Here is a 23,905-nt window from a genome sequence, read left to right on the forward strand (position 1 = left end):
AGATCGGAAGCCGTCCGCCCCGGTGGTGGGATTGCCAAACGGCATAGCTGTCCTAGAACACAGCCCGCGGTCCCCGGCAAAGTTACTATAGGACTGTTACGTGTCCCCGCAAGCCCACCTCCGACGCCCGACAGGACTGACAGCAGGGTCCCCGAGAGAGGCACCCACGTCCGCAAAGGTAAGTGCGGGAGCAGCGGCGGTGAGATGTGCTCTAGCCATACAGTGGAACGTCACCCAGCCTTGCAAAGAGGCTTCAGCGTCCACACGCACGAACCCGGGGGACGTCACGCTGAGCGAAGTAAGCCATCACCAAGGACAAATACCGCGCGGCCCACTTCTGTGAGAGACCTAGTCCAGTCACGTTCAGGGGCGGAGCCTGGAACCGGGGCGCCAGGGCTGGGGAGGCTGGGAAGGGGGCCGGTCGGGGAAGACGGAAAAGTCTGGACAAGGACGGCGGGATGGCTGCGCTGAAATGGACACGGAACGCTAAGGCCAGCCGCACGTCGTACGACGCATCCTTGATTATCCGTCGTTGCCGTTTAGGGTCTACTGTTTCCCAGCCTAACACAGGGAAAGGGGCCACGGCATGAAAGTGACCGGCCCGGCGCCAGGGCCGGGGGAAACTGTGCACTGTGGTTTCTGCAGCGAGCCTCGGCCAGGGGCACTGTGACCAAACCCGTGCAACCGTTCCGCTGAAGAAATTAAAGCCTCCGTGGCCCTCGTATTTAACTTAACACCTAAGCCAGTAAAATGCACTTGGCGTGGCCTGGGTTATGTGGCCTGTGTGCTGAGGGACACGCGTGGCCCCGTTAGTTTCCGCGGTGGGATGCCCAGCCTGCACTTACCTTCCACAGGGGAGGGAGTGGGGGTGAGGCGTGGAAGCCAAACCCACTAAGTCAGGACAGAATCCTCACATGGTGACGGTTGGGACGTGGGCAGGTGGCCGGGAAGGAGCACTGACCTCGCGGCTATGGCACCTGCTGGGACCGAATCCCCACATCCCCCTGTTCTGCCTTTGGGCACTGGGCCCAGCGGCACGGAGCTTCCTGGGCCAGGGCGTGAGTCCCACCCGTGGCCCTGCCCACACGAGGTAGGCCCGCCTCTGGGACTGCTCAGTCCCTCGTTCCTAGAAATGTTCGTGGCTGGAGGAGACCGTGTCTGGGCAAAACCCTGGGGTCCCCGCACCCCCATGAGGGTCAGATGAAAGGAAACAAATCGGCCGGTGAAGTGAGTTTATTGGGCTTCCTGAAGAGGTGCTGACAGGTTAGGAGTCAAAGCCAAGTGACCCAAGCAGAGAAAGGGGGCAAGAAGGACAGGTGACCCAGAACAGGTGCAGGTGTCTCCTGGGAGCAGAAGCCCCAGGAAGCCACGGGGTCAGCATTCCTGGGAGGAGGTCAAGGTCAGGTCAGGAGAGTGGACACATGGGGGACCCCGTCCTGGGTGGGGGCAGCCACCTAACACAGGTCAGGACTGACTGAGGGGTGGCCGGGAGGACCACAGTCACCAGGTGGGACCTGAGCCCGGCTGGCCCTGGGGGGACGTGCCCATCAGCAGCAGGACTGGCCTGAGGCGGGGCCGCAGCAGGCAGGGCGGGGGCACGCGGGGCGACAGAGCAGGGACACGCAGGAGGCCGGGCGGCAGCAGGAGGAGGCAGGGGCGCAGCAGGCGGGGCGGGGGCACACGGGGCGGCAGAGCAGGGATACACTGGAGGAGGGTCTGCAGCAGGGGCTGGGCTGGCAGCAGGAGGGGCCTGAGCAGGGGGAGTCCTCGCAGCAGACAGGGGTGCAGCAGACGGGCTTACAGCACACAGGGGTGCAGCACACGGGCTTGCAGCAGACAGGGGTGCAGCAGGCGGGCCTGCACACGGGGCGGCAGAGCAGGGACATGCAGGAGGAGGGTCTGCAGCAGGGGCTGGGCTGGCAGCAGGAGGGGGCTGAGCAGGGGGAGTCCTCGCAGCACACAGGGGTGCAGCACACGGGCTTGCAGCAGACAGGGGTGCAGCAGACGGGCTTGCAGCAGACAGGGGTGCAGCGGACAGGCTTGCAGCACACAGGGGTGCAGCAGTCTTCCTGGCAGGGGGAGGAGGTGCAACAGGACGGCTGGCAGCATGAAGAGGTTGTGCAGGGGGAGTCCTCACAGCAGACAGGGGTGCAGCACACGGGCTTGCAGCACACAGGGGTGCAGCAGACGGGCTTGCAGCACACAGGGGTGCAGCAGACGGGCTTGCAGCACGCAGGGGTGCAGCAGTCTCCCTGGCAGGGGGAGGAGGGGCCGCACAGGAGGGTCAGGCAGGGGGCCGGGGCGCAGCACGGGGGCTCGCAGCAGCTCTCTGGGCAGTCGTCCACCTGCCAGGAGGAGTCGGGGCAGGAGTCCGAGGCCCCGGGCAGGCAGACGCGGCTGCCATAGCTCAGGTCGCTGGAGCAGACGGACAGGGTGGACGCGGCCATGGCAGGGGCGGTGGGGCTGCAGGAGGCGGTGTGTGTGTGTGTGTGTGTGTGTGTGTGAGGAGCTCCGGCTGTCTGTCGGCTTTTATACCTCCCGGCTGCGTGTTGTCACCAAGACTTCCCTTTCCTTGTTGGTGTTTTGACTGAGCCCTGAGAGTGTTTATTACTCTGGTTTATTTACACTAAAGAGTTTGCTGCTTGGACAATGCCTGTCATGGTTAAGGACTGGGTTGGCCCCTGACTACTTTTGGTTCTCTAAGCAAACACCACAGGGAAACTCTAGAGTCCTGGAGCCCTGCGGGCCTGCAGCCTGCTCACTGCCCGGTGTGCGCCCTGATGCCCGGGGGTTTGCGGCAGTCCAGGTGAGCACCGTGCATCCCCGGGTCTCAGCGAGCAGAAGGACCGGAACGCCGGGACAGGTCTGCCCATCGGCTGCAGGACGTCCGCACACCGAGTGCTGAGTGGAGGCCAGGCAGTCGGGAGCGAATGGGAAGGGGACAGAGTGTCTCAGTGCAGAACGACAGAGACGGACTGCGCAAAACCTAAGAGAAACGATGTGCACAGCAGCCAACGTTCATCAGATGAAGCTTTCCAGGAAGACCCCTTGACAAAAGGCAACATTTCTCAGACAGGGGGAGATGTGGTCTTCGGAGGTGGAATCTGACCAAACGTGGGATGAGATACACAGAGAATGCTGCACGTCGGGACACACTGGTGAGTTGTCTTACACCAAACCTAAAGAAGCATCCTGGAAGCTTCCAGAGAGATCAGAAGTGATTGGAAGCAACTCAGCGAACCGAGATGCCTAAAGACCTGGAACCACAGCTGCAAAGCTGGAGGGAGATGGGATCGATTACGCGGCAGCACTGAGCCCTCTGGTGCACGGGACGGGAAGGTTCGCGGCTGCTCCGAGACCCTGCCACTCACACACCGTCTCTGAATGCAGACGGGACTCCGTGGGCCAGCAAAACTCGGTGCAGAAACAAAGAGAAGCAGAACATAATAATCAAGAACAAAAAAAAAAAAAAATCAGCAAAGAGCAGATTGCAGTCCTCGACGTCTTCAGGGGTAAGAATTTTGGCCGCTTGGCCTTAGAGAATCTATAGGGCAACTGTTCGCTGTCCCACCCCGCGTCCCTCTACGTTTCACTCGTTCTGTGGCGGCACCATGCGGAAGCCCCTTGTGTTCCCCATCCCAAACCCCTGCCACCACTGACTCTCAGTCACTACAGTTGTGTCTCTTCTAGAATGGCCTATGCATACAGTATGCAGCCTTTCGGGTCTGGCTTCTTCCATTTAGCAGAATGCACCGGGCTTCACGCATGTCGTGAACTGACAGTTCTCCTCTCTTTACTGCTGAGTGGACTCCACTGTATGGACGTACCACAACTTGATTATTCCGTCGACGGGTGAAGGACATTTTCTTTTTTTTTCTTCTTTTTAAAAAAAAAAATTTTTAACGTTTTATTTATTTTTGAGACAGGGAGAGACAGAACATGAACGGGGAAGGGTCAGAGAGAGGGAGACACAGAATCTGAAACAGGCTCCAGGCTCTGAGCTGTCAGCACAGAGCCCGACGCGGGGCTCGAACTCATGGACCGCGAGATCATGACCTGAGCCGAAGTCAGCCGCTTAACCGACTGAGCCACCCAGGCGCTCCGGGTGAAGGACATTTTCATTGCTTCCTGCTTTTGAGGGTTATGAACATGCTGCCACAAACATCGTGTGCAGGTTTTTGCAATGCAGTGAGTTTTTATTTCTCCAGGGTAAGCACCTAGGAGTGGCGTCGCTGGGTCACAGGGCAAGAGCCTCTTTAACGTGATAAAAAACCACCAAACTACAGGGCATCTGGGTGGTTACGCATCTCTCGATCTCGGCTCGGGTCATGATCTCACAGTTCGTGGCTCCAAGCCCTGCATCGGACCCTGTGCTGATAGCACCGAGCCTGCTTGGGATTCTCTCCCTCCCTCTCTCTCTGCCCCTCCCCTGCTTGTGCACATGCTCTCTACATAAATAAATAAATAGCAGCCAAACTGTTTTGCACAGTGGCTGTGCCTTTTTGCGTTCCCTCCCTCCCCAACAGCATGGAGAGCTCTAGTCGCCGTGTGTCATTGCCAGCACTTGAGGCTGCCGGCTTTCTGTTAACCAGTAGCCATTCTAATCGGCGAGCAGGGGTATCTTCCTGTATTTGCCTCTGCATTGCCCTGATGACTAACGGTGTTGAGCATCGTTTCACGTATTTGCCATCCATGCGTCTTTTTGGTATTTCTGCAAGGGTTCAGGCCCCTCCCTTTTGTAGGTTTTCTTGACATTGAATTTTGAGAGTCCTTTACGCACTGCGGATGCATACGGTGGACCCCCGGCTAACACGGGAGTTACCGTCAAACATTTGTGTATAACTTTGACTCCCCAAGACCTTAACTGTTTCTTGCATGCTGTTGACCGGAAGCCCTACTGATCACGCACACGGTCGATGGACACGGATCTGTATGTTGTGTATCTCTTACCGGCTTTTTTGAGGAGCAATCAGAGTTAATATGGGTAAAGTCCAATTTATCAATTTTCTTCTTTTTCAGACCATGCCTTTGGTATTAAACCTAAGAACTCTGCCCAACACACGGTCACAATGTTCTCCTGTGTTTTCTTCTGCAAGTTTAAAACGTTCACATTTTACATTTAGGCCTAAGATCAATTTTGATTACATTTTTACACTAAGTGTAAGGTATGGGTCAAGATTCACTTTTTTTTTTTTTTTTTTTTTGCATATGGTCATCTAGATGTTCCAAACACACTGTGTCACTGATGTGTCAGAAATCAGTTGCCTGTTTTCGTGTGGGTGTGTGTGTCTATCCTGTTTCATTAATCTGCACAGTTCTGTCCCTTTGCCGACATCACATTGTCTTGATTACTATAGTTTTAAAGCAGATCTGGAATCAGGTAGTGAAGTCCACCAACTCTGTTCATCATCTTCACATGGTTTGGGTATTGGAGCTTCTTTGCCTTTCCAAATAATTTTAGAATTAGCTTGTTCACATTGACAAAAATCTCTTGCTGGGATTGCCTTGAACCTGTGGATCAGTCTGCAGGTAAGTGACGTCACGACAATTACTCGACCGTAACCTAGAACATACTCGAGCTCTCCGTTTATTTACGTCTTGTTAAATTACTCCCATCAGTATTTTTTATCATTCTCATGCACACATTCTGTGAGATTTATACCTAAGCTTTCATTTTTCACTCTGTTGTAAATCAAACTTTTAAACAAAAATTTTCAGTTTCAATTCTTTATTGCTATTATCTACAAATGAATTGGGGCTCCTGGGTGGCTCAGTCGGTTGAGCATCCGACTTCAGCTCAGGTCGTGATCTTGTGGTTTGTGAGTTCCAGCCCCGTATCCGGCTTCTTCAGATTCTGTGTCTCCCTCTCTGTCTGCCCCTCCCCTGCTCACACTCTGTCTCTCTCTCAAAAATAAGCAAAACATTTTAAAAAATTAAAAAAAAAAGAAATGAATTAATTTGGGGGCACCTGGTGTCTCAATCAATTAAGCATCCAACTTTGGTTCAGGTCATGATCTCGCAGTTTGTGAGTTCAGCCCCACGTCGGGGTCTGTGCTGACAGCTCAGAGCCTGGAGCCTGCTTCAGATTCTGTCTCTTCCTCTCTCTGAAACTCCCCTGCTTGTGCTCTGTCTCTCAAAAATAAATAAGCGTCAAAAAAATTTTTTAATAAAAAAATAAATGAATTAATTTTTATTATTTTAGGCTTACATACTTCAACTTTGCCAAACTCTCTTATATTTCTAGGAGTTTTTTGTATATTCTTGGGGGTTTTCTATGTGGATGATCATGTCCTCTGGGAATGGAGACAACTGCATTTCTTCATTTTCAATATGTATGCGTTTTATTTCTTTTCCTTGCTTGTCGCACAGGTAAGGCTTCAGTGTGATGTTGAACAGGAACAGTGAGAGAGGACATCTGTATCTTCTTCCTCATCTTTAGCAGAAAGCATTCAGTCTTTTACAATTAAGTATGATGTTAGCTGTAAGTTTTTCACAGATGCCTTATATCAGGTTCAGAGTTTGTTCAATCATTCCTAGTTCACTATAAACTTTAAAAAAGTTAAACAGGAGGGAACACTCCCCAACTCATCTTATGAGATTTATAATCCTGTGACAACAAAGCCAGGCAAAGACACTACAGGAACAGAAGACTACAAAACAATATTCCTTATGAGCATTGATGCAAAAATCTTCAATAAAACACTAGCAAATTGAATTCAGCAGCAGAGTAAAGGAATTATACACCACAACCAAGGAGGACCTATTTCTCGAATTTAAGGGTGGTTCCACATATGAAAACCAGTCGATATAATAGCCAACATTACCAGAATAAAGAAAAAAGTACATGATCATCTCAATTGATGCGGAAAAAGCATTTGAAAAAGTTCAGCACCCTCTCACGATAAAACACTGAACAAATTAGGAGTAGAAGGAACTACCTCAACAAAATAAAATATATATGTGAAAATCCCACAACAAACATCATACTCAACAGTGAGAGTACACTCAACACTGAGAGCTTTTCCTGTAAGATCAGGACAGACAGAGATGCCCACTTTCACTGCCTCTATTCACCACAAGACTGGAAGTTCTAGGAGAATAGAGAATAAAATACAGTAGCCCAAATTGGAAGGGAAGAAGTAAAATCATCTCTGTTCACAGACGCTGTGATCTTATTTGTGGAAAACCCTAAGGACCCGTTAGCACTAGCAAATGAATTCAGAAAGACAGCAGGATACAAAGTCAAAATTCAGTTGCGTTTCCATACATTGCTAATGAACAACCCCAAAAGGAATTTACAAAACAATTCCATTTACAATTGCATCAAAAAAGAATAAAGTAAAATGAATTAACAACCATGGAGGCGAAAGAGCTGTCCAACGAAAACTACAAAACATTGCTGAAACACAGTAAGGAAGACAAATAAATGGAAAGGCATTCCATGTTCAAGGATTGGAACACTCAATATCGTTACGATATCACTGTCATCTCAAGCAATCTACAGATGTAACGCAATCACTACTGAAATCTCAGTGAGGTGTTTTACTGAAACCTAAAACCCCATCCTTAAACTCATGTGGAATCAAGGGATCCTGCATAGCCAAAACAATCCTGAAAAAAAAAAAAAAAAACAAAGCTAGAGGACTCCCACTCCTTGATTTCAAAACTACAAATCTATACGTCTTGTTACGTCTTGTAACATATACCATAAGAGACTCTTAAATACAGAGAACAAACTGAGGGTTGATGGGGGAGGGGAACGGGTGATGGGCACTGAGCAGGGCACTTGTTGGGATGAGCACTGGGTGTCGTATGTAAGCGATGAATCATGGGAATCTACTCCCAAAGCCAAGAGCACCCTGTACGTGCTGTATGTTAGCTAACTTGACAATAAATTATATGAAAAAAAAAAACCACTACAAAGCTACAATAATGAACACAGGGTGATACTGGCATAAAAACAGACATACAGACCAATGGAATAGAGTCCAGAAATAAACATATTAGGTGAAATCATTTTTGAAAGAGCACCGAGTCCATTCAATGGAGAAATGACAGTCTCTTCAGCAAGTGGTGCAGGGAAAACGGACTATCCCCAGGGAAAAGAAAGTAAGTGGACTCTTACCTTACACCATACACAAAAATGAACTCAAAATAGACCCATGACCTAAAAGGAAGACCTAAAACTATAAAACTCTTAGAAGAAAACACAGGGCAAAAGCTTTGCAACATTGGATTTCGCGGTGATTTCCTGGATGTGATACCAGAGGCACAGGCAACATACGAAAAATACAAAAAGTGGCCTTCACAAAAATTGTAAATATTTTGCATCAGAAGGCAATACCAATGGAGAAGAAAAGGTAACCTAAATACAATAAGAGAAAATATTTGAAAATCATGTGATAAGAAATTATATATAACACGTGTGGAGAATTCCCAAAACTCAACAACAAAAAACAAAACAACCCAATTCCAAAATGAGCAAAGGACTTGAATAGACATTTTGCCAAAGAAGAAGTACAAATTACGTGACCTACAAGCATGTGAAAGAGGCTCCACGTTACTAATCACTAGAGAAACACAAATCAAAACTACAATGAGAAGCCACCTTACGTCCATTAGGGTAAACATATATACATAATATATAACATAATATTTATATAAATGTAAATACAAGGAATTAACCACATATATCATATAGAATATTCACGCAAATAGAAACACAAGGAGGAGATAACACGTAATCTACATACGTGACAAGGAGAAAATAACAAGTGTTGATGAGGACGTGGACAAACCGAAGCCCTCGCGTGTCGTTAGTAGGAGTGAGAAAAGGCCCAGCTACCGTGGAAGCTTGTGTGGTGGTTCTTGAAGGAGTAGCAACGGACTTACTCTATGGTCTGGTGATTATACTGGGAATATGCTCAGAAGAACTGCAAGTAGGGATTCGAAGAGATGCTTGGACATACATGTTCACAGTGACCCCGGTGCCCTCAGCAGATGGATGGATGAGCAGATGTGGCCCGTCCATACCGTGGAACGTTATTCAGCCGTAAAGGGAAGCAAGTCGGACTAGAACACGGATGAGGCCTGAGGACACTGGGCCGAGTGAAATGTGATTCCGCTTACGTGAGGAGCTTCAGAGACAGAAAGCAGAAGCACGGGGACCAGGGCCGGGGAGGGGACACGGCAGCGCACAGAGGGTCTCAGGTGGGGAGACCGCTGGGACGGGGCCTCTTCTCCAGCTCTCTGACCCCAACACTGTCTGCCCGGGCTTTTCCCAAGGCCGTCTATGGAACTCGGGGTCCTTGGAGTTCCGTGGGGTTCGCCCTCCTGCACGGGGGCTGGAGATCCTGTCCAGGTGGTGAGGGCACCAGCAGTGACAGGAACCTTGCTTATCTCCTTCACAAGTGCACTGGTTCTGCGCGTCTTGGGCCCGGGATCTGACACCCTGGCTTCATGATCTTGTCAGCTTTCAGAGTTGGCCCAGGTGGGAAGGAATCCCGTCCCTGTTACCCCACCTTGGCTGGAGCACTGCCTCCCCCGCTCCATCACCTTTCTGCTAAATGGGTAGAGCCCGGGGGAGGAACCCAGGATGACCCCAGGCCCACAGAGGATGTTCTCCCTATGGGAGAACTCCCTGGAGCCCCCAGACCCGCTTGTCTGGGGCCGTTTGCCCGGATGGGGCTGTGGGTGGAAACGGGCCAGGGGCTGAGAATCCCCAGACCACGACCCGTGTGCAGGTGACCAGCCTGGGAAGCCCTGGGCACTGGGCCCACAGGCACGGAGCTTCCTGGGCCAGGGCGTGAGTCCCACCCGTGGCCCTGCCCACACGAGGTAGGCCCGCCTCTGGGACTGCTCAGTCCCTCGTTCCTAGAAATGTTCGTGGCTGGAGGAGACCGTGTCTGGGCAAAACCCTGGGGTCCCCGCACCCCCATGAGGGTCAGATGAAAGGAAACAAATCGGCCGGTGAAGTGAGTTTATTGGGCTTCCTGAAGAGGTGCTGACAGGTTAGGAGTCAAAGCCAAGTGACCCAAGCAGAGAAAGGGGGCAAGAAGGACAGGTGACCCAGAACAGGTGCAGGTGCCTCCTGGGAGCAGAAGCCCCAGGAAGCCGCGGGGTCAGCATTCCTGGGAGGCAGGAGGTCAAGGTCAGGCCTGATGGGTGGCCGGAAGGACCACAGTCACCAGGTGGGACCTGAGCCCGGCTGGCCCCGGGGGGAGGTGCCCATCAGCAGCAGCACTGGCCTGAGGCGGGGCCGCAGCAGGCAGGGCGGGGGCACGCGGGGCGGCAGAGCAGGGACACGCAGGAGGCCGGGCGGCAGCAGGAGGAGGCAGGGGCGCAGCAGGCGGGGCGGGGGCACACGGGGCGGCAGAGCAGGGATACACTGGAGGAGGGTCTGCAGCAGGGGCTGGGCTGGCAGCAGGAGGGGCCTGAGCAGGGGGAGTCCTCGCAGCACACAGGGGTGCAGCACACGGGCTTGCAGCACACAGGGGTGCAGCAGACAGACTTGCAGCAGACAGGGGTGCAGCAGACGGGCCTGCACATGGGGCGGCAGAGCAGGGACACGCAGGAGGAGGGTCTGCAGCAGGGGCTGGGCTGGCAGCAGGAGGGGGCTGAGCAGGGGGAGTCCTCGCAGCACACAGGGGTGCAGCAGACGGGTTTGCAGCAGACAGGGGTGCAGCAGGCGGGCCTGCACACGGGGCGGCAGAGCAGGGATACACTGGAGGAGGGTCTGCAGCAGGGGCTGGGCTGGCAGCAGGAGGGGACTGAGCAGGGGGAGTCCTCGCAGCACACAGGTGTGCAGCAGACGGGTTTGCAGCAGACAGGGGCGCAGCAGGCGGGCCTGCACACGGGGCGGCAGAGCAGGGATACACTGGAGGAGGGTCTGCAGCAGGGGCTGGGCTGGCAACAGGAGGGGACTGAGCAGGGGGAGTCCTCGCAGCACACAGGGGTGCAGCAGACGGGCTTGCAGCAGTCTTGCTGGCAGGGGGAGGAGGTGCAACAGGACGGCTGGCAGCATGAAGAGGTTGTGCAGGGGGAGTCCTCACAGCAGACAGCGCTGCAGCAGATGGGCTTGCAGCACACAGGGGTGCAGCAGACGGGCTTGCAGCACACAGGGGTGCAGCAGACGGGCTTGCAGCACGCAGGGGTGCAGCAGTCTCCCTGGCAGGGGGAGGAGGGGCCGCACAGGAGGGTCAGGCAGGGGGCCGGGGCGCAGCACGGGGGCTCGCAGCAGCTCTCTGGGCAGTCGTCCACCTGCCAGGAGGAGTCGGGGCAGGAGTCCGAGGCCCCGGGCAGGCAGACGCGGCTGCCATAGCTCAGGTCGCTGGAGCAGACGGACAGGGTGGACGCGGCCATGGCGGGGGCGGTGGGGCTGCAGGAGGGAGTGGGTGTGGGTGTGGGTGTGTATGTGAGTGCGTATGTGTGCCGGGTACCCTGGGACGCCATGGCTTTTATATCTGCCCCGGGCTTGTGTTGTCCCCACAGGAGCCTCACCCCCTTCCTTGTTGGTGTGGTGCCAGGTCAGGGAAGCCACATCAGATGAGTCAGTTGCCCGGGAAGTTCTGATGACCGCCTGACCGGGTCTGGCCCTCGGGGAAGCCGGGGTCCCTGTGGGGAGTCAGGGAAGGGTGTCCGTGCCTCCCTGTGGCAGACGGCCGTGACGGCCCCCCATGGGGCTGCCTGTGGCTGCACCGGGTTCCGCGGGTTTGTGGGAGAAAGGTGCAGACCTGCTCCCACTGCCCCAGGGGGCCCAGGAGGACATCAGGTCCCGGGGGGGGGGGGGGGGGGGGGGCCACGTGCTGGGCGGGAGCAGAGGGCAGCGTCGCAGGCACCTGGTGCCACCGGGAGCCTGGGGTCGTTGGTCTGTCACATGCACACCCGCGGCTGAGGTGCGGGGGTGTGGCCGCGGGGCGCGAGGGTCCCAGCACACAGACAGCAGCCCCAGGAGGGAGGCAGGCAGCCGGGGCGGGTCTGTCTCTTACGCCCATGGGTGCGCGGTGCTCCCATGGGGGAGGCGGTGTGGGTGTCACGGAAGCAGTGATGACAGCACAGGACAACTCTCAGAGATTTTGGCGAATCCGTGGCATTGACGGGGATCTGGGCAGTGCCCTGGTGTAAGCTCGAGGGGTGACGGGGCAACAGCAGGGGACAGCGTCTTGTGTCAGCCAGGAGGCGGACGGCGGGTCTGCAGGATCCTGCCCTGGCGTCGGTGTCCCCCTGATAGAACCCAGCAGTGAAGCCACGTGGGTCTGGGGGTTTCTACGTGGATCTGTTTAAATTATAGATTCACCAGAAGTTATAAAAAATTATACTGGGAGCTCCTGTCGCCCTTTACGCATTTCCCTCAGTGATGGCCACTTGTGTAACGTTAGCACCAGTCACAACCAAGAGATCGGCCACCCAAGATCCCACCACATTTACCCACATCGGTCTGTGCGTGTGTGTGTGTGTGTGTGTGTGTGTGTGCATCTCCGTGTGCATGTGTCTCTGTGTGGGCATGCATGTGCCTCTCTGCAGTGTTCGTATTTGTGGATCATACGGCCACCGCGGTCAGTGTGAGCGCGACCAGAGGCCCCCTCCGGTGCCCCTGACGGCTACACCCAGCACATGCCTCCCTGGCCGCGCACGCCCGCCTCTCCACCTCTACTCCTTGGCTGTACCGAGGCCGTTGCCGAAGGGGAATCACTGTCGGAGGTTTTCTCGTACTTGGCTCCTTTGAGACGCAGGCACGGTTCTGTGGTCCGATGTTCTGTGCCGCTTTACGGTTCGCCTGCTGAAGGACGGGCGGGCTGCGGGAAGGTTCTCACGGACACATCCAATGTCTTTAATAGAATGGGGCTGTTCGGGTTATGTATTTCCTCTTGAGTGGAGAAGTACGTTCTTGTCCATTTCACTGGGGTTGTCGAATCCACGCACGTCACGTGGCTCATGATGTCCCCTTATCACACTTCCCGGGGGGTCCGGGGGGCCTCCAGTGAGGCCGCTCCCCTCATTGTCCGTGTCAGCGATCGGCAGCTTCTCTACCAGTACCTTCTTTGCCTCTCCCTTCCTTCTCTCTCTGCAAGGAGCATTAAGGGACTAGAGTGGGACGCTGTGAAACTCCACGACGGGTCTGGGTTCGTGGAGGGGCTGAGATGCAACCGTGGGGGTCCCAGGGCGCAGGACCAGTACGCTGCTTGGCCATTCAGTTTCCATCGACATTCCACTCACGCACAGGTGGCCTTCAGCAGGTGCCCGTTCCCTCCACGCCCACGGCTGAGCACAGCACCCCCCCACCCCAGGACGATGCCCCAGAGCACACAGTGTGGACAGAGAGAGCACATCTCCTGAAGACTGCGTGAGAGTGATGGACACTCGTGGATCCACGGCAACGCTCAAAAGAAGACGTCAGGCAACGTGGGATGCAAGAAGGTATGGTCCCAGTGAACCCAGAACAGAAAGTCATCGTGTGCAGGTGAGGGGGGGGGGGGGGGGCGGGAATTCAACGTCCTAGGAGAAGACCCTCAAAATAGCACTAATGGCGATGTTGGTGACGTTAGCTACCATTTTCTGAGTCAGTGGGGGCTCTGAGCATTTCACATCTGGTAACCCACTTAATTTTCACATCAACTAAGTGACACGTCATTCCATACTGCGAATGAACAGAGGAGGGAGCCTGGGCACAGAGAGGTTAAGCAACCTACTCAAGGTCACGCAGCCCAACGTGGCTGAAGCGGGACTGAAGCCAGCGCATACGGGATCTACGCTCTAACCGGGACTTCCTCATTCCTAACAAAATGGCGGAAGACGGCAAGTGTTCAAGGAAATTGAACACCAAGCAGCTGGATTAAAGACTCACAACAGAGGCAGGAAAGAGCAATCATGTCAGCAGTCGGAAGGACAAATGCTGGTGGTACCCCCAAAAACACAAGAAAACACCCACAGATGTGGTCAGACAGCATGTAACGCACGGACGGGGTGTTCAGCCGAGACCAAACGCGATAACCCAGTGGCCAGAGAGGGAGAGGAGCAGCTAAGATCAAAACAAAACAACATTCAAAGAAATTAAAAAAAGGGTTGGGGGGCGCCTGGGTGGCTCAGTCGGTTAAGCGTCCAACTTAGGTCAAGTCATGATCTCTTGGCTTGTGAGTTTGAGCCCCGCATCAGGCTCTGTGCTGACAGCTCAGAGCCTGGAGCCTGCTTCGGATTCTGTGTCCCCCCGCCCTCTCTGCACCCCTCTCCTGCTCCTGCTCTCTCTCTCTGTCTCTCAAAAATAAATAAACGTTACAAAAAAACTTAAAAAAAAAAAACAGTCAAAGAAGTAACAGAGGGTGTGCTGCCCGGAGCTGAATGGACAAGACGTGTGCATGTGGGCTGGAGGACCTTGTGGGTTTCAAGAGCATCACGCACTTTGAGTCAACCCTGCACACATACTGCTGAGTTTTTACAAGTTTATTTTTTTTAATGTTTATTTTGAGACACGGAGAGACAGAGCATGAACGGGGGAGGGGCAGAGAGAGAGGGAGACACAGATCGGAAGCAGGCTCCAGGCTCCGAGCTGTCAGCACACAGCCCGACGCGGGGCTCAAACTCATGGACCGTGAGATCATGACCTGAGCCAAAGTCGGACGCTTAACCGACTGAGCCCCCCAGGCGCCCCCTCTTTTTCACTTTTAAATGCGGCTGCTGGGACGGCTGTAATACATATGTGGCTCGTACCATGTTTCTGTCAGACGGTGGCCCTTCAGATGATCCCAGAAAGCTGAAAGGCGTGGGGCGCGGCCAGATGGTGGGAGAAACACCCAATTCCGTCTCAAGGAGGAATTTCTCACGCCGTATCATTGATTCGTGACTTGACCAGTTGAAACACAAATATGAAGGGAGACTTAGACATTCACTAGAGTGACTGAAAACAGGATGTGTGTCTTTCAAAACAGCAGGGAAAGTAGAAGAAAAACATCCATGGTGGGTATTTTAAAGACAAGAAGCAGCAGAAACAAAAAGAAAATGACAGCAGGCAGGGCTCAGCCGTCGGTTTCGAAGGACATCTCATCTTTCAGGGCAGGGCGCCTGGGGGGCTCAGTCAGTTAAGCGTCCAACTCTCGACTTCGGTTCAGGTCATGAGCTCACGGGTTGTGGGTCTGAGCCCCGAGTCGGGCTCTGCGGTGACAGCTCAGAGCCTGCTTGGGATTCTCTCTCTCTCTCTGCCTTTCTCTGCCCTTCCCCCACTCATGTTCTCTCTCTCTCTCTCTAAGATAAATAAACTAAAAAAAAAAACACCCAAAGTACATTTCATCTACTATTTTTTATTAGACAACAAAACTCTCGAAACGGTTCGTCATACCAAAACCCAGAAAGGTGGTGGTACCATCATGACCCAAGGGCCTTGAGGAGTGCTTGGCCGTGTGCCGCACTCAGCTGCCTCCCGCCTCCCGCTGAGGTGCCGCTGACCCGGAGTGGGGACCGCCCGCCTCCTGCACGTCGGGGGCTCACTGGGCAGCTCTCCCTGCCGCCCGCCCTCCCTCGGGGGCCCTCCGACTCTCCGGTCAGGTCACACACACCTGCCGTGAAAACCACGAGGGACAGATGAAAAGACACCGTGGCTGACAGGGAAGGGCCCCACGAGAATTAAGGGTCCACAAACGACAGGGGGACACACACGATCCTTCCTGAGAGTCGGGGCGTCACGGGGGCTGTGCCTCACCTCCGGGAACCCGTGGGCGAGCGGGGCTGACCACCGTCCTGCTGGTGGTCAGAGCCACAGACAGAGAGCTGCTCGCGGCCAGAGGGTGCCGGGCGCCCCGACCCTTTCTGTGCCTGCCCCCGCTCCCCGCCAGCTTGACAAGGCGTCAGCTGGTTCTAAATGAAGAAAGAAAAACCCTGACGGAAATCAAAGGGCACCGATTACAGGAAGGCACGCTGAAACTTGAAAACAAGCGAGTGATTTAGCACACTCCTCCAGTGAGCCCCAGGTGATGTCCTGCGGGGTGGGTGCCGGCCGCCCGGCCATCCGTGAGTGTGGGGCCAGCTGTCCCCGTGAGGCCCGCACACCTGATGTCCACGGCCGCAAAGGCTCGGGCCCTGCTGACCCACTCGGGGCTGCTGGCTGTTCACAACCACTTGACGCGCTGGATGTCGGGTACAGGTTGGTGAGACTAAAGATGCCACTCCTCTCTTCTCATCCCGGGTCAGAGCCCAGGGAAGCACCCCTGCTCTGATCCGCAGCACTTAGCAGAACCCAGAGTCGCTTTCGGCCCCCAGGGCACGTGCCAGTCTGGCCGACTGGGACTCGGGAGTGAGCGGTTCCGGGGGTCGAAGGGACCACAAGTCAACGGCAGGCGCCCGCCGGGGAGGGCAGAGGAAGAAGGGGAGGAGGGGTCTTCAGGGAGAAGCAGGACGGGGCCGGGCGCCCGGGCCGTCCTGGCAGGGAGGGTGGGGTGGGGGCCAGAAGCTGAAACTCAGTGAGATGGGGCAGAGGAGGGGAGGGGCGGCGCCCAGGGAGAGGCCAGGCTGCTGGGTGGGTGGGTGTGGCTGTTCACCGAGCGACTTGGGGACCGGGGACGAGGGACAGGACACACCCTGCACCACAGTGGGGGGGCACGTTGGCATCCACAGGGATTCCGGGTGACTGGCCGGCCAGCCATCCAGGAGTCACAATGTTTTGTGCCAGGAAACGCTCCCCAAGGGACACCTGCTTCCTTCTGACCGCAAGTTGGTACATCACAATGTTGCCAGGCATGGTTTCCCTCGAATGCGGCCCGAGGGCTTGTGAGGCCTCCCAGACGTGGCCCTTCCTCACTGGGGATCATCCGTGGCCCAGGGCACGTGCCTGCTGGGCACCGTGCCTGTAGGGCCGGTGGGAATCCCTCCTCCCCGTTTCTTCCAAGGTGACCTGCCTGAACACTTGAAATCCTGAGGGGACAGCCCAATGAGACCCACCATTTTCAGTACGCCAGACCCTGGGCTGTTGGTCCGGGGAGATGGTTGATTTTATGCGTCGTCTTGGCCAGGCCATCATGCTCAGTTGTTTGGTCAAACACATACAAACATTGCCGTGAAGGCCCAGACTGGTATTTACATCGGTCGGCTCTGAGTGAAGCAGATTATCTGCCATATGGTGGGTGGGCCTCACCCAATCAGTTGAAGGACTCGGAGCACAGACAGAGGTCCCCCAAGAGGTAGCCGGAGTCTATCAGCAGACCATCTCTGGGCTCAAGCTCCAACATCAGCTCATCCCTGGGAAGCCTGCCCTGCAGATTTTGGACTTGCCGGCCCCCGCACTCACGTGAACCCATGCCTCAAAACCGCCACATGTTTACGCACACATCCTATTGGCTGTGTCTCTGGAGCACCCTGACCGACACGGGCTCCCGTCATCACCGCGCACAGCACTCATGCTCCCGGCATTTTCACACAGAGGGACGCGCTCGCCCCTGTGCCGAGGGCCACCGGAGAGTGGCTGGCACCACGCATGCCCCCAAGGCGGAAGCTCTATTAACCGGGCCTCCTTTGTCCCTGGCAAAGGCTCAGGGCCTGACACATGGCCCTCTGTCCCTCACTGGTGAAGGGCTCTAGGGGCCTCCCAGGTGGGCCGGCTTGTGGGGCTGCGGGGGGACAGCCAGCGCAGGAGGCCCAGCAGGGGGTGCGGGTGGCCGCCCTGCCCGCCGGTGCTGTTGTGACAGACGCGGCTCCAGGCCTCTCAGAGCAGCCCCGCCCGCGTGCAACATCGCAGCCCTTCCTGCTGGCCGAGACGCGCATTCGAGGCCTTCGGAGGGGCTGACGGTGACTTTATTGGTTAACAGATAGGTCGCTCACGTAGGACAGGACAAAGTGACCTCAATCCGGCTATGATAGAGAGGAGGACACCGGGTGACACACAGGGCCCTCGGGAAGCTGCGGCTGCCCCAGGGAGCCAGCCCGACAGTGAGGGCTCAGCCTTGTCTGCTGCGGTGGGCACCTGGGGGCAGAAGGAGACCCCAGACTGGGCTCGAGGCTCCGAATACTTGGGGTGGGAGTCCTAGTAGCAGTGGGGGGACGTGCCCATCAGCAGCAGGACTGGCCCGAGGCGAGCACACAGCAGGCAGGGCGGGGGCACACGGGGCGGCAGAGCAGGGACACGCAGGAGGAGGGTCTGCAGCAGGGGCTGGGCTGGCAGCAGGAGGGGACTGAGCAGGGGGAGTCCTCGCAGCACACAGGGGTGCAGCAGACGGGCTTGCAGCAGACAGGGGCGCAGCAGGCGGGCCTGCACACGGGGCGGCAGAGCAGGGACACGCAGGAGGAGGGTCTGCAGCAGGGGCTGGGCTGGCAGCAGGAGGGGGCTGAGCAGGGGGAGTCCTCGCAGCACACAGGGGTGCAGCAGACGGGCTTGCAGCATACAGTGGTGCAGCAGACGGGCTTGCAGCAGACAGGGGTGCAGCACACGGGCTTGCAGCACACAGGGGTGCAGCAGACAGGCTTGCAGCACACAGGGGTGCAGCACACGGGCTTGCAGCACGCAGGGGTGCAGCAGACGGGCTTGCAGCAGACAGGGGTGCAGCACACGGGCTTGCAGCACGCAGGGGTGCAGCAGTCTCCCTGGTAGGGGGAGGAGGGGCCGCACAGGAGGGTCAGGCAGGGGGCCGGGGCGCAGCACGGGGGCTCGCAGCAGCTCTCTGGGCAGTCGTCCACCTGCCAGGAGGAGTCGGGGCAGGAGTCCGAGGCCCCGGGCAGGCAGACGCGGCTGCCATAGCTCAGGTCGCCGGAGCAGACGGACAGGGTGGACGCGGCCATGGCGGGGGCGGTGGGGCTGCAGGAGGGAGTGCGTGTGAGTGTGTGTGTGAGTGTGTGTGTGAGTGTGTGGGGAGCTCCGGCTGTCTGTCGGCTTTTATACCTCCCGGCTGTGTGTTGTCCCAGCAGCAGGCTGAGTGAAGCTCCCCTCCTTGTTGGTGGTTGGTGTTCTGCTGAGTGCTCACTATGCTGCTTCCCAGTCCAAAAGCTGCTGGCTTGTGAGGCTCTTGAGTGGACCTCAGGCCATCCTGACCTGCGTTCGTCCCGGAGGAGAGACAGTAGAGATGCTTTGATGCTTTTGCGGAGACCGTAGCAATCAGGAGATTTTCTGGAAGCGACAGCCCGGGCTCCATCCCGTGGGGGACTGCCCGTGTAAACAGACCTTGTCTCCAAGGGCAGGGACGAGGAGGGGGGCAGTCCTGGAATCTGGGCTCTGAGCCAGGTCTGACGACGCTCAGCCGGCCTGGCCACGGGGCAGGATGCACCGTGTGAGGTGATGCCGCTGGTTGCAGTGGGCGTAGATTGGACTCGCTCTCCCGGGAGGGAGTCCTGGGGCAGGTGTGAGGACAAAGTGTCCTGGGGGCAGAGACTGGCTCACAGAAGGGGCCGGGGTCACAGGCGTGGGCTAGCACCATACGAATGACCGTGAGGGGCGACGTGTCTACTTCGCCGCTTCGTGCCCCATGCTTGCTTCCACACCCGAGACCTAGCGAGCACATAACACCCCACGTGGCCCCTCACGTCCTCGTGGACACTCGGCCATGGTACTCTAAGCTGCAGGCCTCCGGCGGGGGCTTGTTGGGGCCCAGGGGCTTCCGGGTTTAAAGCCTCACTGACCCCTGATGGATGGGACTGGGGGCTCTGCCAGTCAGCCCTCAGTGGACAAATGTTATTATCTCAAAGAAATAGTGGCTTAACACTTACCGAATCTATTGAAAGACTTTAATCTACACATCCAGGCGGCTCAACGCACTTAAATAAGTTACGCACAAAAGACCCGCAGACAGACACGTCGCGGCGAGGGTGCCGATGGCAACGTGGATCCACAGGAAAATGGGAAGAGAACCAGAAACGATGAAAAGGCCAGGAGAGCAAAAGCCTTGCATTTCATCTTGTTTTCCTTTCTTCTCTCAGCTTCTTCGAAGTCATAAAAGGCATTAGGTAATAATTACAATACATTATTGGGTTTTTTACATGGACCGATGGAGTGTGTGTTAACAGCAAGACCATGAAAGGGGACAAGAAGGGACAGCATCCCATACGAAAGGGACAAGAAGGGACAGCGTCCTGTATGAAAAGGAGAATGTTTTTATGTCACGGGAGTGGAGCTGGTATAAATCAGAAGCTAATTCGGCTAAGGTAAAATAAACATGCGTAAGCCCTAGAGAGCAAACACTAGGAAAAACTTTTCTTTAAAGTGAAAAAATCATTAAATAAAAAAGCCGCCTGAGAAAACATTCACTAGGTGCACAGGAACGCGCCAACGGAGGATGAGAGGAACGCAGGCGGGTGATGTGAGACGCAGAGGGAGAGGAACGGGTGGTAGCAGGTGCTCCCTCCAGCTGCGGCTGGCTCTCCCCGCGGGCGGCGGTCACGTGATGGAAAATCACCGCTCACGCTGGATTAGCAAATGTTGACGCTTGGCTCCTGGGGGGCTAGAGTCAGGTTCCTGTGAGCCCCTGGTCTCATTTTCATCAACCGATCAATACAGAACCCCGTTTCATGTGTGTCCAGGAAAAAACACAGCGTCTCCCTTCACCCGCACATAACGCTCTTGACGCCAGCTGCGTGGGTGCCCCATGATTAAGTTCCATTCCGACACTCCCCAGCGCTAGCGCAGACCCCAGGTTAAGGGTGCGGGCCATGAGACTGCCCCCACTTCAGAGGCCAGCCACCGGTAGTAGGTGCCCAGTTACCCACAACGTCTGCCTGACTTGGCTACAGAACAGAGGTTCCAATGACCTCCCCCTCGGGTTTATTACTTTGCTAGGGAAATAGATGAGCTCTATTGCTGATTTGTTACAAAGGTTATTTTAAAGGATTCAGATAAACAGCCGCATGGAGGGATGCGCAAGGCGAGGCCTGTGGCGGGGGGCGGCGAGTACAGGAGCTTCTCTCCCTGTGGAGTTGGGGTGCGCCACCCTCCTCGGCACATGGACACATTCACCAGACTGGAAGTTCTCAGAATTCTGCACGTTGGGGTTTCTACAGAGGCTTCCTCATGCAGGCACGATCTGTCATTAACTAAGTTTCTAGCCACTCTCCCCTTTCCTGAGGATGGGAATGGAGCCTACAGCATGAAGCTTCTAACCAAAGCTTGGTCGTTCTGGTGAGTAGCCCCCATCCTGAAGCTAACCCAGAGTCAATCACCTCATTAGAACAGAAATCATTCCTACCACCCAGGAAGTTCCAAGGCATTTAGGAGCTCTGTGTCAGGAACTGGGGTCAAAGACCAAATATTAGCAAGAACCAGGGACAGAGACACATATATTTTATTATACACATATTCTATATATATATCATATTATATATCTCAACATACATTATTATTTCACAGTGAATATCTAGCATTCATTGCTGATTCTCTGAACTCACCTCCAATCGCAACATAACTCACACCCAAAGGAAGCTTATTTAACACATGTATTTTCTCCATGAGGCACATTGCAGCCTTCTTGCATAATGAGGCCATGTCAAGCAGTGACATCACCAAAAGAAGCACAGGATCATGGAAAATGTGGCACTAAATAGCACAAGACACCTGTTTGACCTCCACTGGGAACCTGTGTGTGGGGACACCCAATGTTTTGCTGCTCTATGCACGTCCATGAAACACTGTGAAAGCACTGTGAGTACTGACTTTGAGATTACAGATCAATTTTAGTGAGTAGCTGAAGTTGCAAATGCCAAATCCATGAATAACGAGGATCAATAATAACATCAATTGTGAATGAATTAAATAATACAATCAAGGGGAAGATTGTTAGACTGGATAAAATTGAGATTCAACTATATACTCATTATAGGAGACACACTTTAGAGTCAAAGATACAGCTAGACTGGAAGTAAAAGGATAGGAAAAACATATGCGAACAGCAGCCACAAGAAAATATTAATATTTACTAACATCAGATAAAGTAGACTTTAAAACAAAAATTGTTACTAGAGACAAAGAGGGATATTTTATAATGATAAAAAGGTCAATCCATGAGGAACATGTAACAATTATAAACACATACGCAAATAATAACTGAGTACCAAAATAGACAAAGCAAAAGCTGACACACATAAAGGAAAAAAATAGACCATTCAATAACATTAGTTGAAGACCTCAATATCCCAATTTCAACAATGGAAAGAACAACTGGTGAGAAGATCACCAAGGACATGAAGAGTACTGTAAACTAGCAAGACCTAATGGACATCTGTAGGACACCCCAACCAACAACAGCAGAATGTACGTCCTTCAGTAACGCACATGGCACATCCAATAGGACAGAGCATAGGCTAGGCCATAAACAAACGCCAGTACGTTAAAATGGATACAAAAATGCAAAGTATGTTCTCTGACCACAGGGGAATGAAATTAGAAATTAGTAACAGAAAAGAAATTGGGGGAATTCATAAATATGTGGATACTAAACAACACACTCCTGAATAACGAAAAGGTCAAAGAAGAATTCAAAAGGGAAATCATAAAATACTTTTAGGGGCACCAGGGTGGCTCAGAAGGTTGAGCGTCCGACTTCAGTTCAGGTCATGATCTCATGGTCTGTGGGTTGGAGCCCTGCATCGGGCTCTGTGCTGATAGTTCAGAGCCTGGAGCCTGCTTCGGATTCTGTGTCTCCCTCTTTCTCTCCCCCTCCCTGCTTGTGATCTCTCACTCTCTTTTTCAAAAACAAATTTTTAAATTTTTAAAAATTAAAAAGATACTTTTAAATGAATGAAAGTGAAGATCGAAATACTAGAACTTACAGGATGCAGCTTCTTAGAGATTTACAGCTGTAAGTTGCTATATTCCACTTTAAGACATGGCAGACAAGCAGAAGGAAGGAAATGATAAAGATCAGACCATAAATAAGTTAAACAGAGAATGGAAAAATAATACAGAAACGTCAATAAAGCCAATAAAACTGGTTCTTTGAAAAGATCAATAAAATTGACAATCCTTCAGCTACATTGATCAGGGAGAGAGAGACAGACGGAGAGACAGAGAGAGAGAAGACTCAAATGGTGAGAATCAGAAATGACAGAGAGAACAGTGCTGTCAGCCTTTACAGAAACAAAGAGGATTACAGAGAAATGCTATGAACAACTGTGTGCCGAGAAATTATATACGTCAGATGAACAAATCCTTAGGAACAAAGTAACTGTCAGACTGGTACTCTAGAGGCTGTAGAACATCATTTTGTTGCATTAAAGAAAATATAAATCCGTGGGAAAACACCCCCGTTTTAAGGATGAGAAGACCTGGGGCGCCTGGGTGGCTCAGTCGGTTAAGCGTCCGACTCTTGATTTCGACCCGTGTTCGGGTCATAATCTCACGGGTTTGTGGGTTCTAGCCCTGCTGCGGAGCCTGCTTGGGATTCTCTCTCTCCCTCTCTCTCCCTGCCCCTCCCCTGCTCCCTCCCTCCCTCTCTCAAAATACATAAATAAACTTTAAATACAACATAAAGAAAGCCACTTGTATAAAAGCTGCTTCCCGGAGTGATGTAATTTGAGTCCCCCGGGTAGCGCTATCTGGGTGACAGGACGTGTTCACCACATGCTGTACTTAATCCCCTACGTAGAAGCACTAGGATAAAAGACGTTTCTGCAACACAAGTTTTACCCGAAGAAATAATCACTGAGCAGAGCAGAAAGTAAGAGATGAAGCGGACAGCACAGCCAGTCCGTGGGCGGTACACACATCAGAGTCGTCCAGAGTAGAGTCCTTGCATCCAACTATTGGAGTTGTGTTCAGGACAGTAGCTGACAAGACAGAGGCTTTACGCTGAGAAGTGGAATTTATGTAAAGCAGAAGAAAACAGAAATTATAGAAAGGGGAAAATGCAGCGAATGGAGTAGAAAACTCGGCAGGCTTGACGGCAGGAAAGAGAGGGGCTTTCGTGAGCAGACGTCACTGACCCATCGGGGAGTGTCGCCTTCCACAGCA

The 23,905-nt window shown here is 54.0% G+C and overlaps 4 protein-coding genes across 5 annotated transcripts in view; all 4 read right to left on the bottom strand.

Moving 5' to 3' along the window:
• TSPEAR (thrombospondin type laminin G domain and EAR repeats) overlaps nt 1–23,905 on the bottom strand; it is a 53,946-nt gene that overhangs the window by 29,293 nt on the left and 748 nt on the right. The gene's annotated exons all lie outside the window — the stretch shown is intronic.
• Nucleotides 1,548–2,447, bottom strand: LOC115523115 (keratin-associated protein 10-7-like). 2 transcript variants are annotated; one of them, XM_030328813.1, is made up of 2 exons: nt 2,007–2,447; nt 1,548–1,916 (listed from the first exon to the last, which is right to left on the bottom strand). In XM_030328813.1, the coding sequence occupies exons 1-2, from the start codon at nt 2,445–2,447 to the stop codon at nt 1,548–1,550; spliced, it is 810 nt and encodes a 269-aa protein (XP_030184673.1). The 2 variants fall into 2 exon arrangements, with proteins under 2 accessions (XP_030184673.1, XP_030184674.1); XM_030328814.1 differs by having other exon boundaries at nt 1,548–1,671; nt 1,837–2,447.
• On the bottom strand, nt 10,231–11,361 carry LOC115523799 (keratin-associated protein 10-7-like). Its single transcript, XM_030330046.1, has 2 exons — nt 10,949–11,361; nt 10,231–10,540 (listed from the first exon to the last, which is right to left on the bottom strand). The coding sequence occupies exons 1-2, from the start codon at nt 11,359–11,361 to the stop codon at nt 10,231–10,233; spliced, it is 723 nt and encodes a 240-aa protein (XP_030185906.1).
• Nucleotides 18,028–18,753, bottom strand: LOC115523118 (keratin-associated protein 10-8-like). Its single transcript, XM_030328818.1, has one exon. It carries the CDS (start codon nt 18,751–18,753, stop codon nt 18,028–18,030), a length of 726 nt encoding a protein of 241 aa, XP_030184678.1.

The sequence above is a fragment of the Lynx canadensis genome, chromosome C2 (genome assembly GCF_007474595.2).
Source record: "Lynx canadensis isolate LIC74 chromosome C2, mLynCan4.pri.v2, whole genome shotgun sequence".
Classification (NCBI taxonomy): Eukaryota; Metazoa; Chordata; class Mammalia; order Carnivora; family Felidae; genus Lynx; species Lynx canadensis.

What these genes read in the sequence shown, in the direction of transcription:
- LOC115523115 (XM_030328813.1), bottom strand. Translation starts at nt 2,447, where the DNA reads ATGGCCGCGTCCACCCTGTCCGTCTGCTCCAGCGACCTGAGCTATGGC. An exon ending in CCCCTGTCTGCTGCAAGCCC is followed by an intron (nt 1,917 to 2,006) that starts GTCTGCTGCACC and finishes TCCTGCTGCCAG; the next exon opens with CCCAGCCCCTGCTGCAGACC.
- LOC115523799 (XM_030330046.1), bottom strand. Translation starts at nt 11,361, where the DNA reads ATGGCCGCGTCCACCCTGTCCGTCTGCTCCAGCGACCTGAGCTATGGC. An exon ending in CCCGTCTGCTGCACCCCTGT is followed by an intron (nt 10,541 to 10,948) that starts GTGCTGCGAGGA and finishes CCCCATGTGCAG; the next exon opens with GCCCGTCTGCTGCACCCCTG.
- LOC115523118 (XM_030328818.1), bottom strand. Translation starts at nt 18,753, where the DNA reads ATGGCCGCGTCCACCCTGTCCGTCTGCTCCGGCGACCTGAGCTATGGC.